This window comes from Hemiscyllium ocellatum, chromosome 17, assembly GCF_020745735.1.
Source record: "Hemiscyllium ocellatum isolate sHemOce1 chromosome 17, sHemOce1.pat.X.cur, whole genome shotgun sequence".
In the NCBI taxonomy this organism is placed as follows: domain Eukaryota; kingdom Metazoa; phylum Chordata; class Chondrichthyes; order Orectolobiformes; family Hemiscylliidae; genus Hemiscyllium; species Hemiscyllium ocellatum.
Window position 1 is genome coordinate 17,106,100 of NC_083417.1, and position 17,526 is coordinate 17,123,625.

At 39.8% G+C, this 17,526-nt stretch overlaps 1 protein-coding gene across 1 annotated transcript; it reads right to left on the reverse strand.

The window, feature by feature from the left end:
- Positions 1-2,290: 2,290 nt before the first annotated feature.
- Positions 2,291-16,593, reverse strand: emc8 (ER membrane protein complex subunit 8). The gene is made up of 5 exons (XM_060837592.1): positions 15,968-16,593; positions 9,326-9,402; positions 7,279-7,348; positions 6,236-6,330; positions 2,291-2,769 (listed from the first exon to the last, which is right to left on the reverse strand). The coding sequence occupies exons 1-5, from the start codon at positions 16,169-16,171 to the stop codon at positions 2,610-2,612; spliced, it is 606 nt and encodes a 201-aa protein (XP_060693575.1). The 5' UTR covers positions 16,172-16,593; the 3' UTR covers positions 2,291-2,609.
- Between the last annotated feature and the right edge of the window lie 933 nt (positions 16,594-17,526).

A 17,526-nucleotide genomic window follows, 5' to 3' on the forward strand; every position in this document is an offset into this window, starting at 1 on the left:
GGCTAATTCTTTGGAAATAAAAGTCAGTAGAGCAATCTTGTCCAAAAGAACAATGGTCAACTCTGAAATTTGAAATAAAAACCGTGCCAGAAACATAGCAGGTCACAACACCAAAAAGGATAAAGACAAGCGACACTGAACATCAAAATTCGTCCCCACAACCTCAAAAGGACTGCAACTGAAGCTGTGCATCTGGATTGTGTTGTGTAAACATTCATTACAAAACTGCAGGGCAAACTCAGTCATGCAAATCTATCATGGATACACCAACAAGCTGTGTCGCAATATGCTTTCAACAATAACAAAAGCAAATCCAACTACCCAGCAACTTGCCATGATGGACCATTTTCAGAAGTGGGTAGGCTCCCATCCTGAGAAAATTTAATCAATCAATCTCCAATCTATTGCTACCAGGCAGGCTCTGAATTCCAAAGGAGCAACCGTTCCCACAACCAAGAACTTAAAGCATCTTTTCTAATGTCACAAACAGCAACTTTACAAACACTGATTGGAGCTACAATGCCTGACGTATAGGCAGCAGGGAAACCATACGTTAGTACTCAGATGTGCTGTAATCAGATAGGAACCCTGTTTAGGATGCTCCACTTAGTAGTCTAAGAAAATTTGCAGGATTATTTTTGCATTTTTACAATCAAATGTTTGAAAGTAGTTTGTCACAAGGCTAAAGGCAGCTCAACTGCTGGCAGCCCTGCTTAATGAAAAGGTTGGAGGCAGTGATTTTAAAAATGCAAATACTGTACATGCAATGTCCTTTAGTTTTAAATTGTTTTAAATGAACAGCAGAGTGGCGTCTGTTTCCATTATTCATCTCCCACACTGCCACAGAAACAGAAACGCAAGTTCAGTTCTGAAGAGTTGGAACATTCCATGCATTTACTTAAAAAAAAATTTGGAGAACAGAGAATTTGAAAAGGGCACGAGCTCAAAGTCAACATAAATATACGTTCCATGTACTGATGCTTTGATTTGATATTGTTCTTTCTGTACTGTTCAGAAAGTACTACAAATCTGTGATTAAGAATCAAACACGGGCCAGAGTTGTAAAACCCAGAAGTGACCTTAAGATCAAATGGGACAGTTCAACAAAAAGCTCAAGCTTATACAATGGGTAATGGGAGGGAATCAAACTGCATAAGAATTGTAGTAAGCACTTAAATTAAATTCAATTCTTCAAATAATAATTTGTACCATTTAGCTTATTACTCGGTGATACAGTATTAACCGTTGGAGATGGGGAACAAAAAGAGAAAACTATATTTTGAAAGCTGTCACCCCTGCACTCAAAATGGCCAGAATAATGTGAAGCTACCAAAATAATTACAGAATAAAACCAATTCAAAACAATGTTAAATCAATCCTGTACCATGGGATTTGTTCAACATAAAAATAATGTACAAGTCAGTTGCTCAGAAGACAAGTAACATATAGGTACAGCAATCTGCATTACGCTGGTTGGTAAATAAAGCTGACGTTGAAACATGAAAATAATCTCATGGATGAAACTTATAGTACATTTTAAACTAAACCTGCACAGATGTTTTATTATAAGATGGTTTCATTCATGGAGCTTTAAATAAAAATGTTAACGTTTTTACAACACAAAGGATAGGACTCTTATTCATACAGATGTCTAATGGTTGTGCAGCCAGTGACTTGCAATGTTGGGTGCAATTTCAAGAATTCAAAGTTCAGACTTTGGTGCTGTTATATCTAGGATTTCAGTTACAAATTTAAAAAATGTAACTGTACTGAATATTTTGCAAATGTGAAAACATTTGGAGACTCTCATTTATACAATATTTCACAAAGTTAGAACTTTCCAAAATGTTTCACACCTAGTGAAGTACTTTAAGTACAATTATTGTATTAAATTCAAATCACATTAATTTTGCAGTTAATTTATTGCAACATACACCATTGCACTTTTATACCAAATGGAATTGAATCCTCCACTTATTCAATTTTGAGTACCTGTGTCTAGGTAAGAGTTTTTCCATTTCATACACGCTTAAGCTGCATGGCAAAAATAATGCCATTATTTTAGTGAGAGAAAAAAAAATAGTGGATATCTTTTTCTGTTATCACCCCACCAATTTATTTGCAAATTAGAGTCAAATCTCAAATTGGGGCTGAATCACATGAGCAACTACAGTAATAAAATTAACCAAACATGCTGCAGGATATTCAGACAAGGAGTTTAAACTTTCATTTAATCAAATATTCTAAAAGTATTTCATTTTAAACAGACAAAAATGTTGAGGGTGCAAATGTTAAAAACTTACACATAATTCACTTGTCTCCTTTTGAAATACCCAAAGTTTGATTTATGACTGAAACTATTAACTAAAATGTTATTTCATCACAAACTTATTGTCCTGCTGTGAATACCAAGAGATCTATGGCTCAATTATTAGAAGGCATAAATCTTATCTCTCAGCACAGTATGCTGGTATGCTTATTGTTTCCGTTCTTTAGTGAATTAGCACTCATCAGGTTTCACATTCATTAAGGGTCACCCTTTGCAGTCAAAAGCAGCTGCAGGTCCCCAGCTACCAAAAAATGCCCTAGAACATTCTTAGAAAGCTGTCTCAGCAAAGGTGAAGAATAGCTTTGTTGATCTCTGGGTTTGTCCAGTCATTCCTGAGATCATCCATGTGGTTATCAAAATCCACTAAGGAGTCATAGGATTTACCATCCAGGAGACAGTTTGTGATTCGCTGCACCTCTGACCAATCTTCACAAAAATCACTGCAAAAGAAACAAAAAAATCAACTAAATGCACACAAAACATGACAAGTTGAAAATGCATAGTTCATTCCAGGTGGTATCAATTAGTGATGGAGAACATGTCCTTACAATCCTATTACCCCTAAAGAATGAGCTTCCTTCTTCCCCACCAAGTCTTAGTGTCAAAATTCAGACTAAAGAGTGTACAAGACTAACCAATGTCTTTTCTTCAAATGTGGAAGAAAATACCTTTTATTGAAGGAAAGATGTACCCAAAATAAAGAACTCAAAACACCAGTTAAAAAATCCATAGAACTTTTAAATCATTGAAGACCAATAGTGGTTTATGACATCTGACAAATGTGTTTTCAGGATCCAACTGTCAGATTTGACTAAACTAAAACTAAAAATATTGCCTCCTGCTTCTTTCAAGCCATGAAAAATACTTTCAGATTTTTTTTAAAAAGATAAAAAAAATCTGTTTACCTTCAACTACTTGCCATTAAAAAAAACACATGCTAAACGTTAGCTTCTCCACTTATTCTCATCTTTGACATTTTATTTCCCAACTTAGAAACATCTACCACACGAAGGTCAGTGTTTAATACTTTACTTGTTCCTTACTTCAAGCAGTATATCCTATTTACTTGCCAAAAAAAAATGTATTCCTACAGAAACCATATCACAAGCTTATTTCTGTAAATGATTGAAATGAGCAAAGGTTTCTCCATATAGTCTTGCACTTACTTCTATGAAACTAAAAATATAGTTTTGCATGTGGTAAATTAAGATTAGGACATGGCTAGGGGTTTAATATTAATGTATGACCAAATGCACCTTTCACTGTTATTGAGCAGAGACAAGTTCTTTTTAAAATAAAACATAGAACTTCCATATAAAGGAAGGCACAAGAATAGTAAATTCAGAGGCCCTCCGAGGTAAATCTCTTCAGTTCAGAAACCCATTGTTTGGAAAGATCAGTTCCGTGGAAATTGAGTGTGCCCATAGCATTGTTTTAGTACAGTACTTTGGTCACGGAAATAAGATTTTTGTATTTGGATCAGTAAAATAAATTCTTTATCAAAAAAATAAACAGTGGATGCTGGACATCTGATACAAAACACAAATGGATGGAAATAGTCATCAGATTAGACAATATTTGTGGAGTAAGATGCAGTTAACAATTCAGGTATGTGATCCTTTATTAGAAGCTGGAAAAGTAGATATGTAATATATTTTAATGTGTGGGTGTAACGAGGAGGAAAAGGTCGGTCAGTGATTGGGTGGAAGACAGAACAGATGGTTCTCTAGTCCTAAAGGGATTGGAGATTGTGAAGAAAACCAAAAAAAAATGTGATTACTAGCCTGTTGCTGGCTGAATGCAAGAAAAACCAAAGGAAGTGGGAATGGAAAACAAATGGGGAAGAGATTATGTCTGAAATTGCTGAATGCTACATTCCAGCCTCCGCACAGCCCCCTGGCCTAGAGGTGAATCAGGAGCAGTCTGCCAGGTGGAACGACTTATTTTGAACACTTTCATTTTCTAATTTACTTCTTTGATTTTGTACTTTTGTACCTAGGAATGCTGTGAAGGTCTACAATACTGGGCTTTTTATTGCTTTATTTTTTAAAATTTTCCCGAAGAATTTGTGCTTCAGAATCTTTATCTCAGTACATTTGTACTAAGATGGTGCTGCAAGTGACAACTTGTAAATTGGTCACTGTACTCAGCAGAATTATAAGCATGGAAACAGACCCTTTGGTCCAACTCGTCCATGCTGACCAGATAGCCTAAACTATTCTAGTCCCATTTGCCATCTCTTGGCCCATATCCCTCAACCCCTCCTATTTATATACCCATCCCGATGCCTTTTAAATGCTGCAATTGTAACAACCTCCACCTCTTCCTCTGGCAGATCATTCCACACGCACCAACTCTGCATGAAAAAGTTATCCATTTGGTCTTTTATATCTTGCCCCTCTCACCCTAAACTTATGCCCTCTAGTTCTGGACTCCCCCATGCCAGGGAAAAGACTTGTTTATTTATCCTATCCATGCCCCTCGATTTTATAAACCTTGATAAAGTCATTCCTCGGCCTCTGACATTCCAGGAGGAATGGCCCCAGCCCATTCAGCCTCTCCCTGCAGTTCAAATCCTCTGATGCTGGCAACATCCTTGTAAATCTTTTCTGAACCCTTTCAGGTTTGACAATATCCTTCCAATAGCCATGTGAATACATGCAACAATAAAGCTAATTCTAATACTAAGAGCACAATGGAAAATCAAAGTGCCTAAAACCTCATGGTCACATTTGCAGAGCTCTTGGAGACATTTTGCAGAGTGGAATGGCTTGTTTGTGTCTTTTACACATGTTTTAGTCCCAGTCAGCAGCACACCTGCTCCAGGTACACCTTTTATGCTTTGGTACCCTGACACCTTTGGCCCTGGAAGGCTAGCTTTTCTGTCATTGAATCTCTCCCATCTTTTATCCTTGTGCTACCCATCCCTTGCTCAACATATGCAACTTTGCTCAATTCTAAAAGATCAAAGACTTGAAACGTGAAGTTAATTTTTCCATTGGTGCTGCAAAACCCGAGCATTTTCAGGACTTTTGTTGTTATTTTAACCAATTTTTGTGTTATGTAACATTTAATCACTTAGGTAAATATTTAGACATATAGTGCTTTCCAGTTTCCCTCTTTGTGGTTAGGGCATTCTATAATCCAGAAAATTCAAAGAAAAATTACTTGGTCCCTAGAATTCAGAACAGGAGCAGATGCATATATATTTTTTTAAAGACGTAGGCACCGACTTATTCAAGTTAAAAGCAAATATTCTCGTTAGCAAATCCTAGATCATAGTTTTATAAATTATTTGATGATCAATTTCTAATGTGTTACTTTAAAGCAGGCCATTTCCCCTGATATGTACAACAGCCTCTTCTGCAGAGTGCTTAATCTGTGTAAACTATTCACATCTATACTATTAGCTTTCACTTTTAAAGGACTAGAAAGAGAGCTTGCAGTTAAACGAGCTCCTTTCACATCCTCAGATATCCTAACTTTGTCACAGTACTTAAAAACTGGCTGTGAAATATGTCGGAAAAATTGGCAGCTGATTTGCACATAAAGATCCCACAAACAGCAATGACAAAAAACACATACTAAACTGTGTTTAAGTCATATTAGTGAAGATATAAATGGGGCCAGCACACTGGCTGAATTCCCCTGTTCTCCAAGGAATGCCAGGTCAAACCTATTTGAGGGGACAGTATATCTTTCAGTCTTATTGGACAGTGCAATGCTCCATCAGATTTTCTGCTCCACTCTATAGAGTAGGACTTCATTTAAATCACTTTTTGAATCAAAGAGTGCTCTCACTAAGCCATTGCTGATGAAACCAAACAAGAAATCCACCATCTGTAACAATACATTGCACAACACAAGTTCAATACCCTTGTCTATTTCATTGGAGTAAAAACTCACATGTTAGGGTCTTTGCATCGCCATTTATTTTCATGGTGTTCATATACTACAATTGATTGTTCTTCACACTCCATCGTAAATTTGTGATTGTCCACCTATTTAAAAAAAGGATAAGACTTAGCACTAGAAGTCAAATATTACAAACAACCCTGTAGATTAATATCCGAAATGGATGAAAACTTAGTTTTCCCTTCTCTTGAATCAGCTCAGACTTGCTCAACTACAAGTACTGGCAGTGATCCAATACCCTGCCCCAGTGCCCATGAAGATCTGCCAGAGTGGAAATGAAATCCAGAAGTTGGGTTTCAAATATGATCAAGTTCAAAAGCAGAATTTGTACAGGGCCCTGGTAAGACCGCACCTAGAGCGCTATGTGCAGTTTTAGTCTCCAAATTTGAGGAAGGACATTCTGGCTATTGAGGTTCACGAGGTCAATTCCCAGAATGGTGGGACTATCAGATGTTGAAAGATTGGAGTGACTGGGCTTGTATACACTCGAGTTTAGAAGGATGAGAGGGGATCTGATTGAAACGTATAAGATTATTAAAGGATTGGACACACTGGAGGCAGGAAGCATGTTTCTGCTGATGGGTGAGTCCAGAACCAGAGAACACAGTTTAAAACTAAGGAGTAGGCCATTTAGAACAGAGTTGAGGAGAAACTTCTTTACCCAGAGAACAGTGGATATATGGAATGCTCTGCACCAGAAGGCAGTGGAGGTCAAGTCTCTGGATACTTTCAAGAAAGAGATGGATACAGCCCTTAAAGATAGTGGAATTAAGGATTATGGGGATAAGGCAGGAACAGAATAATGATTGTGGATGATCAGCCATGATCATAATGAATGGTGGTACAGGCTCAAAGGGCTGAATGGCCTACTCCTGCATCTATTATCTATTTCAATCCATATTTGAACGTTTTCCAAAGACCAGTACCCCAAAGCTGACATTTCAGTAACTGTCTTGAAAGTCAACACACTGAATTAACACTTCTTCCTCTGCAACTTGTGCAGCAAGATACGAGAAAATCGCACAATACTGTACCATGATTAGGGCAGCATCATTGAAGTTTTCTGCAATCCGAGAGGCAACCTTTTCAGCAACCTGGTTTGGGCTGCAAACAAAAAAAAGATGGAAATTACAACAAAACTATCAGCCTGACACACGCTGCAGGTTTTTCAGAACTGGGGTCAGAAATGTACAAGGCATCACTGTTGGGGCAAAATAAAAACACTGGACACTCATTGGCATTACTGAATACTCATGGCAATTATTCTAAAATACAAACTTACAAAAATGCAATTATTCTCATTTCACATTGAATTGATTTAACCAGAATAGAGTAAATGGCCAAGGATGCAGTCAGGTCTCAAGACTGTGGATCTGTACCTATTAGAACTATTTCACAATAAGATCCTCAGAGGAGACAATGGTTTGAAGCACAGTCCCCAGGAGGGAAGATCAACAAACTGTGAAAGCACTGCAACATCAATGCAAACACAAATTAAGTCTTTAAAATGTATACCTCGAAACCAGTGTGACTATTTTATTACCCCCCCCACCCAAATTTTAGATCAACAGTATCCCTACACATATTCTGTGTGAGCAGCCTGTGCAGGTGGTGTACACAGACATAATATTAAACCTTTCATCCGAAAAGAGGTAAAAGACTAAAGCATTTAAATTGATAATGAAGGCACAATACTTAGATTAATGTTGCCAAGTACAAATGAAGCAGTGGTTTTTGTTGTGGGATCAAGTCTTCAGAATTATACCACAATCAAAACATCTGACACAAAACATGAAGTGTAGGGTGTCATGCTGGGATCTACTCAAGTATTTCTTACTTTCCATTAAGACTCATTTCTCAGAAAGTAATATTTCAGCATGTCAAACATTTAAAAACACAATCTTGAGTACTGGGAGAATTGTAATCATGAGACCACATATGCAAAGACTTGCAGGTAAACTAAACCCAAATAATCAGAAATAGAAGATAGAAAATAATGGTGTGAACACAGGCCTGTAGCAGGCAATCTGGTTGATACATTCAACAGAAACAGAGGAAAGAGATTTAAAATCACAAGATTGGACTACGAGAACATGAAAGGATTGGCTTTGCATTTGATTCTACTTTTTAAAAAAGCTCATAACAGAAACACATCAGTTGGTATCAGGCCTTTGACAATATTATCGAGCAAACAATCAAGAATCTGTTCAGTGATTGTTAAATAATAGTCACAGAATTAGACTCCAGGATGTGTCTGCTCCTGGTCCACATCTAGCCCTTTAGAATATTAAAAAACTGGTCTCAGTTTACGAACACAAAAACTCAATGTTTAGATCACACATTAAGTGTGTTTTCCTCTGGTTCAGCATAATTATAAAATTCCCCAAACAAACCTCTTATAAAAAAGGTGTTGGGCATTTGCCTGTCAGAACAAGCAAAGGCTGTACACGGAATCGTCAGAAACATTGACAAAGCTTGGGAAATCTTTAATCCGTCCCAAGTCCCTATCTTGCAGAGCACTGCTTATTAACAATGCCAGCAGATGCCTATAACTTTTGTAACCTCTCCACTTCACTGCTTCCTGCTAATTGCTAGCACCCAGCCCAGAAATCATTCCTGTTTCAACACTCAATATGTAGTGATTACAGGTACTACAAAGTGTGAACTGTGACACAGTTGCACAAACCTTCCTAAAGTGTCTCCAACTCAAAACAAAAAGAAAGGCACAAACAGTGACTCAAGAGGTGCATTCATGGACCTTTGGGTGCTGAGCCCATGGGATGTAGTTTTTTTTAAAATATTGAGCTTGTGAATCATCTTACCCCCCCTCTGCTCTCTTGGGTACATAATCCAATAACAAACAGGAAGCCAAGCCAAGCATGTTGTTTTTGTACATTTCAGGTACATCAGTTGCTGAATCTCATTCACAGGAATTGATCAACCATCCTCCCTAATCAAAGAGGGTAACAGGCAGAGAAATGTGAAACTTTTAATTAAAATGTTATCAAATTTAAGCTTAAGACTTTTAAAACTTGTTGGTACAATATAGCTCATCCCACATCCATCAAAACATTTACACACCTGGTGTCCTTCATACGCTCATTTGCCTGGTAATATCCTGCTATTATGTAGTTATTCTCTTTGCACCAAGAGTCAACCTGAAAGCAAAATGAATAAAAGAAATTTAGAAAATAGCTTTCTGTATAGTAACAGCAGTTATGAGAGAAAAAAAACATACGGTATTTTATTTCATGCATTATATTTCACAACTCTTTGGCTCTCCAATTTCCAGAGAAAATCCTACAAAATCTTGAGGCTTTTAAATAGAGACTGGATTGAGTTGGCAAGGGCAAACATACATACAACATGAACAGAGAAGCAGAGGAACATTGCTGTTTCGCAATATTTGAGGGGTAGAGATGGGACTGCAGAAGAGAAATGGAAGAAATGGACAGGGTTACCCAACAATCTCAAAAGCAACACAGGGATAGCAGAGAAGAGAGTGAAAAGCAGTGACAGTTCCACAGGATCAAATGTTACTTTGGCTGTTGTAAACTTTAGCACTATGACCAGTGCAGAAATCAGGTGGGACAGGACTGAATGTGAAGTGATGGAGGAGTGCTAATTCTATGATTGAGGCGAATGCTTGCTTTGATCCCGGAAAATGAAGGTCAGGGATTGAGCAGCACTCTATGGTCTAAAGAATATGAAGGGCAATGTAACCAAGGTGCATAGAAGCAATTAAAGACAGATCAGCCACAATATATGAATGGCAGAAATGACTCCAGGGACTGAATGATATTATACTGCCATTTTTAAAAGAAAAGGAGCAAAGGATTAAACTGGAGGTAGAGTGAAAACATGCACAATATTTGGGGGATAGGATAACTGCCTTCCAAGGCAAAAAGCGTGGTCAGTGAATGGAGGCACTATTCAATAACAAACCTGGGCAATTATGATGGATTGTGATCATCTTGACAAATTTCAGATGGCAAAATCAAGGAGGCAACTGTGTAGAGTAGGAAAAGGGTTATGAAAGAGGAAGTGGAGTGAAGAAGTGTTCTGTCAAGAATGAAAAATTATTTAGCACAAGCTATTTACTGATTGACAGTAGGAAGGTTTAGATGAAACTGTGGACTTGAACAGTTTAGGAGGATCCTAAAGGAGAGAAGGATTGTGTGTTACATCTGAACATGACTTAGCTGGAGTAGCAGAAACATTAGCGCTGATGTGCAAACATGGCAAGTATTTTCAAGTAACTAGCTAGGTTTACACAAGCCATTAAAAAAAAACTAACGGAGGACATAGGACAGAGCACATTGCAAGAGAGCACACGTAAGGGGCTGTCTGAAAAGGTGGAGTTATCAGGGAGGTTAAACAGTTGTAACAAAAACATGTTATTGTCATAATGTTTGAGAAAATGACATCTAATATGCTTTACCGTTTTGTCAGTGTGATACCCTCTCTGACCCTAATTCATTATCCAGTTTCCATGTGATTAATAGAGTGATTAGAAGATCCCGAGTCCCAGCATCTGCAGCTTATGTCAATTCTCATCCAAAGAAACTTGCCTAACTTTCAGTTATTTTAAGAAGAAGGTACTGGTCCCAACAATTTTACTCAGCAATATATTCCTTGAAGCAGATCTTTTCTGCCACCACCCTGCCACCCCCCCCCAACCCCACAACAAACCTACCTAAGTAAACCAATTCTCACCTTAGTAATTGGCTCTTGACTTCAGTTTATTCATTTGAGAATCTTGAATCATATCCAAACCTCTGCTTCACTAAGAAATCCAAAACAGTGAACATGTTTTCTCTCAGTTCCCTTATACGTTAGTTCTTCATGGTACCTTGCCCAGTTCAGTCACATCATTCTGAGAGTGTGAGTACCAGACTTGTGCAGAATTCAAAGGCCTTGGCATTGTTCAATTGAGAATGGTTTGGATCTACACTGTCTTTTGCAATTTAACATGATTTGGCTTAAAGAGGAGATGCTGATCTCATTTCACCAGTCAATAATTTCCCTGTTCATTCTGTATTGCTTTGGCTGTCCTATATTCCCAAAATATAAAAACTAGTTATCTGCATTAAAATTGCAGATAGAAAATTTCTGCCCACATCCCTATTCGATCTAAATTCATCATCGCTGGTTAAGTCCATTGAGCTCAGCTCACTGTGGGACTGCACTTTATACATCCTTTCATTCAGAATAATTCCCAGTTACATGTACCAACATACACGAATGACTGGCAGTAAGAGCAGGAGAAATACCTGGTCATTCATGCTATAGCTCCCAGCTGCAACATGTGAAAGTGCCTACTGCCACATCAACTTCCCTCCAGAGACGGATCTGTGAAAGCACTACAACACAAACCCAATGCTTCCCCCCGCAACCTACCCCAATTCAGTCAGCCAATCTAGTGGGGGGCCATCAATATCAATTCCATGTATATCCTGGACTAGACTTCTCATGAGACACCTTATCACAACAAAGTCTGTACATCATCTTAAAAGACACAAGTCAAGAGTGTGATAGACTATTCTTAATTACCTGAGGAGCAAAGCTTCAAACAGCTTGACAACATCCTGGTCAAAGCAACCAGTTTGATTGGGAACTCATATACCTACTTCAATATGCAATCCCCTCAAAGTGGCAGCAGAGAGCATCATTTCTAAATCCGATTCAAGGTTCTTCAAACAGCATTTTCCAAACCCATGACCTCAACCAGGAGGTAGCAGGTGCACAAGACTACCACCACCTACCTGCAAGTTCTCTTCCAAGCTACATACCATCCTGACTTGGAGGTATACCACTGTCGCGGAGTCAAAATTCTGGAACTTCCTATCCAACAGCAATGAGGGTGCCTCCCATCATCAGTGGTTCAGAAAGTAGCTTACCACTGCCTTCTTTGGGACAATTACGGATATACAACAGATACTGACCTAATCAGCATTGATAGCAATACTTTAGACCATTTTACAACATGCATTTACAACACTTGGCAAAAGTTTTCAAAACATTTTACAAAATAAAAAAAAAGGAGCATGGATGCCTAACCACAGAACCGATTTGAAGAGTGTGGTGCTGAAAAAGCACAGCTGGTCAGGTAGCATCAGAGGAGCAGGAGAGTCGTCATTTTGGACATAAGCCCTTCATTAGGAATGAAGCTTTTCTAGCACCACACTCGACTCTGATCTCCACTCCTCACTTTCTCCACAGGACAGATTTGATAAAGTGATCAAGGCAAGACTGATAAAGGAAACTACTCGTGTTGGAAAAATGTTTACAATGAATCGGAGAACTAAGAGATTTAGAGGGAATTCCATAAAATATGAAGACTCCTACAAAAGCATTAAACGTCTGCCTTCAAAAACCAGGGTGAAAGGAGGAGGGAGAAGATACTCAGGTGGCAACAGCTAAAAAAGGAAGATGTCTGGTTGGAGAACAGTATTTAGGTAAGGGAGGGAGGGTGTCAAGCAATAACGATATTTTAAGAGTGACAGAAATAGCATTTTGAGCAACAGAATACCAATGTAGATTGTCATATGGAGCTTAATGTGGAACAGAATGGAGATCTGGACAACTAGCAAGAAGAGGAGAACCCAGTATTAGGGTGTTACTACACATGACAACTGATGTAACACATGGGGTGGTGGGATAGGAGAAGAAAACAACTGATATGGTCAAATGAAATATGTGGAAATACATGAATTTGCAGCTGCAGACGATACAGGGGTTAAAGCTCAGCTCTGAATCACATTTGACAAGCACCAAAATGAACCCTGGATGTTGTGGTCAGCAGTAAGTGAAGATCACTTGTTTTTTCCATCCATCCCCTGACTGGGTTTTGTTCACTGCAACTTGCAGGAGTTAGACACTGGAAACAGTACACCGCCCTCTACAGGAAATCTGGGGAACTGATCATCATCAGATCTCGACCAAATCAAATTGAACAAACTGAGATTAATCTATACCCAGTAGTTTTAATTCAACGTCAATGCCCTTAAAAATAATTGAAAAGAGAAAAGTGGAAAGGAAGATGTGATTAAGAAAGTTAGAAGAAAATGTCCAATAATTGAAGGTAGAGGAATAAGACTCCACATTTTCAACATTAGAGAAGTTGCTCTGGAGTAGAGGAGACCTATCATGCTGTTAAAAATCCACTTATCTTTAAAAGTGCCTACTTATCACAAAATGCGAGGTGTTGCATTTTAGTAAGGCAAATCAAGGTAGGACTTATACACTTAATGTCGGGTGCTGGGAAGCATTGCCGAATAGAGATACCTTGGGGACTGCATGTTCATAGATCCTTGAAGGTGGAGTCACAGGTAGATAGGGGAGTGATGGAGGCATTCGGTACGCTTGCCTTTATTGGTCAGTACACTGAGTATAGGAGTTGGGACGTCCTACTGTGGGTGTGTAGAATAGCTTAGGCCGCTCTTGGAATAATGTGTTCAATTCTGGTTTCCCTGCTATAGGAAAGATGTTATTAAACTTGAATGGGTGCAGAAAAGCTTGGGAGGAGGATGCTGGGACGGAGGGTTTGAGTTAATAGGGAGAGGCTAAATAGAGCTGGTGCTATTTTCTCTGGAGCATCGGAGGCTGAGGGGTGACCTTACAGAGGTTTATAAAATCATGAAGGGCATAGATAGATGAACAGTCAAGTTTATTTTCTCTCCAGGACAGGGGAGTCCAAAACTAGAGTTTAAGATTAGAGAGGAAAGATATAAAAAGGGACCTAAAGGACAACCTTTTCACACAGAGTAAAAAGTGAGGTCTGCAGATGCTGGGGATCAGAGCTGAAAATGTGTTGCTGGTGTGGTGTGTGTATGGAATGAGCTGCTAGGGAAAGTGATTAAGGCTGGTGCAATTACAACATTTAAAAGACATTTGGATGGGTATGTGAATAGGGAGGGTTTAGAAGAATATGGGCCAAATGATGGCAAATGGGGTTATATTGATTTAGGACAGTATGGACGAGTTGGCTCAAAGCGTCTGTTACATGCTATTCAACTCTGACTTTAAGGTATCAGTGCAGCAAGGATTAAGCAAGAGTGGCACTAATTTCAGCTCAACATCCAGACTTCATTTAATTCACTGCTCAGATGACTCCTTAAATTTGAGTTTTTGACAGCCACCATTTTATCCTTAGCCAGAAATCTAAATGGATTGCTTTGGTCATCCTTGTGATCATCTGAAGGAGATAGTGACTCATCCAAGACTTAATCCTTAAATGATTATTTTCAAATGGAATTGAAAAGCAATTAGAACTGGTTGTCAGCACCAAGTGGAACCAATGTCATGTTTGCTGGTGACACTACCCACTAGTAAGGAGGCAAATGAGGTACAGAAATGTTAGTTATGAATCTATAAATTATATGTGGGGAAGGCCATTCAGCTCCAGCATTCAATCTGATCATTGCTAATCTGATTATAATCTCAAATCTGCATTCTCCCCTATCCCTGATAACCAAGGACAGGAACAGTTAACAAGGATTGAATGCACCTCTGACTATAAAATATTCAAGGACTCTCTTCCTAAACGTCACTTGGAAGCAGAGTTTCAAAGACTCTCAATCCTCAAACAAAAACACCCCACTTCTCTTTTAACGGAGTGACCCCTAGTTTTAGATTCTCCTGCAAGAGGAAACACCCTCTTCACAGCTAAGACAACCAATCAGCAAAAGGTAGTTATTTTTCAGGAATCACAGAGAACCCAAGTTACTACAGTAACAAACAAAAACAAATTGCTTGAAAAACTCAGTATGTTTGGTGCATCTGTAAAAACTTTTATGTCCAGTGATCTTTCTTTCATATGACCCTTCATTGCTCTGGAGGGTCACAGGACTCAAGGTTAACTTTCTCTTTACAGATGCTACTATGCAGGCTGAGTTTCTCCAGCAATTTGTTTTTGTTTATTTCAGATTTCAGCACCTGCAATTGTTTGGTTTTACGACAGTAATGTAATTTTTTGTGCATGTTATAAACTAGTTACAAATAATGACAACAGAGATGCCAACACTTCTTTCCATCAGATACCTGCTCAAACTGGCCATTTGAATCTGTAGGTTGAAAAGCTGTTTGACAGCTTTATGTAAAAACATGCTGTGACCAAAGTCTATGCCAGGACTTGAAGTTTCTGGATGAGAGGCAGATTCAGTACATACTGAATCAAGACCTCCAGGTGTCATTCTAAACAATGTGAAAGTAATCAAAAATACAACAACTCAACACAAACTACTTCGCTAGGAACAGTGTGGAATTGCAAAGACCTGTATTTAGGTAGGATGAGATTACATCCCCCACCAGCACTTAGACACATCACATACAGCAAATCAAAGAGATTCCAACTTGGAAACATTTACACATGAAATTCTAGTGATGACACTGGTGTGCAGATGTTTGCAGGTTTATGGAAAATGCTGGAAATCCTGAACAGGTGAGGCGAAGATAGGTTAACATTTTGAACGGGGAGGAGAGGGAGAAGGGGGGGGATAAAAGTGACATTTCCGAGTACAAAAAAAAAGAAAGCCTCTCCTTCCTCTCGACCCCCTCTCATACAGGTACTCCAGACTCTGGCAGCAACGTCCCCTTGGCACAACATGAACCACAAGAGGTTAGCCGAGGACTCCGATGCTGCCAGGCCTGCTGCTGGGGAAGGGGTGGGGGGAAGAGAGAGTCCCCAGCAGCTTCCCTCTGAGCGCGCTGCTCTTCTCTTACCAGAGTCAGGGCCACCTCCAGCATGGGCGCGAGGGCCAGGGTGCCATGGAAGAGGGGGACGCAGTCCACGAAGAGGACGGGCTGGCCGTCCTTCCTCTTGTGCTTCTCGGCCACCAGGATGCCGTTGACGGCGCAGTGCGGGTACTTGGCGGCGTGCAGCAGCATCTTGCAGTAGGCCTGGGTGGTGAGTCTGAACAAGGTCATGGCCGCGGGTGGGGGTGGGGGAGGGAGAGGGGGAGGGCTGGGGGAAGAGTAGGAGTTGGGGGTGGGGGAGGGGGGTGGGTGTGGGGGTGGGGGTGGGGGAGGGGGGTGGGGTGGGTGTGGGGGAGGGGGGTGGGGGTAGTGGTGCTGACGACGACGACGCCGCCGCTTTCTCTCCTTCCCTCAGGCCCGGCCTCAGTAAGCCTCCTCGAGTTACTCGATCGCCCTGTTAACGCACGGTCATCACCCGCCCGCCCGCTCCCTTTCTCTCTCCCTCGGGTTGGGGTATGGGGGAACACGGCCTCTCACATTCCCCCGATCTCGGATACCCGAATCCCCGCCGCACGCTCTGGAGGCAGCACCAGCTCCACTCACCAGGCCCCGGCGCCCATTCACCGGCAACCGCCGTAAACCGTCAAAGAAAATGTCGCAAAGTCCTCAGTCGCGGGCGGTGACAGTTTGAGGGCGGGGCTTCTGTTATGGACCAATAGTAGCGAGGTGTCCATATTTTAATGCCCAATAGCAGTAAGGGATCAATCCTATCTAGACCAATAGAATTGTAGGTCTATATTTATCGACCAATAGAATCGAGGGACCTGCCTTTCAGTACCAATAAGTACAAAGGAACTATTTTTTATTGACCAATCGGATTGTCGCGCTATATATAAATAAAATATTTATTTATATATTTATTTATATATAAATGATCCAATAGAGTTGGGGCCTATTTCTAATCACCAATAGTAACAAAGGAACTATTTGCTATGGACCAATAGGATTGCGGGGTCTGTTTTAATACAACACTAAGAATACTTCAGACACTTTTATTGACCAATAGAATTGAGGCATCTACTTCTATGGACCAATTGGAACAAAGGAATTATTTTCTATGACCCCCCCAGACGATTAGCCGACTTTTTATGGACCGGAAAGATTGAAGGGTTTGTTGTTATGCACCAATAGGATTGAAACATTTAATATTATCAACCAATAGAATTCAAGTATTTATTTCCATCGACCAATAGCATTAAAGGATCTATTTTAACGACCCAATTATATTGAAAGATAGTGGACCAATAATCTTGCCTGAAGCTCAATTCTCTTGCTCCTCAGAAAGCTGCCTGACCTGCTGTGCATTTCCAGCACCACCACCTGCAGTTCCAACTTTCTTCCAGTCTATTGAAAGGATGATTTGTTTCGACCAATAAGATTAGAGGACGATCTTGATAGCCCAATGGAATATGAGAGGCGGAAGTGGGTACTACAGATGCTGGAGATTATAGTCTAGATTAGTGTGGTGCTGTAAAAGCACAGCAGGTCAGCCAGCATCCACATAGCAGGAAAATCAACGTTTTGGG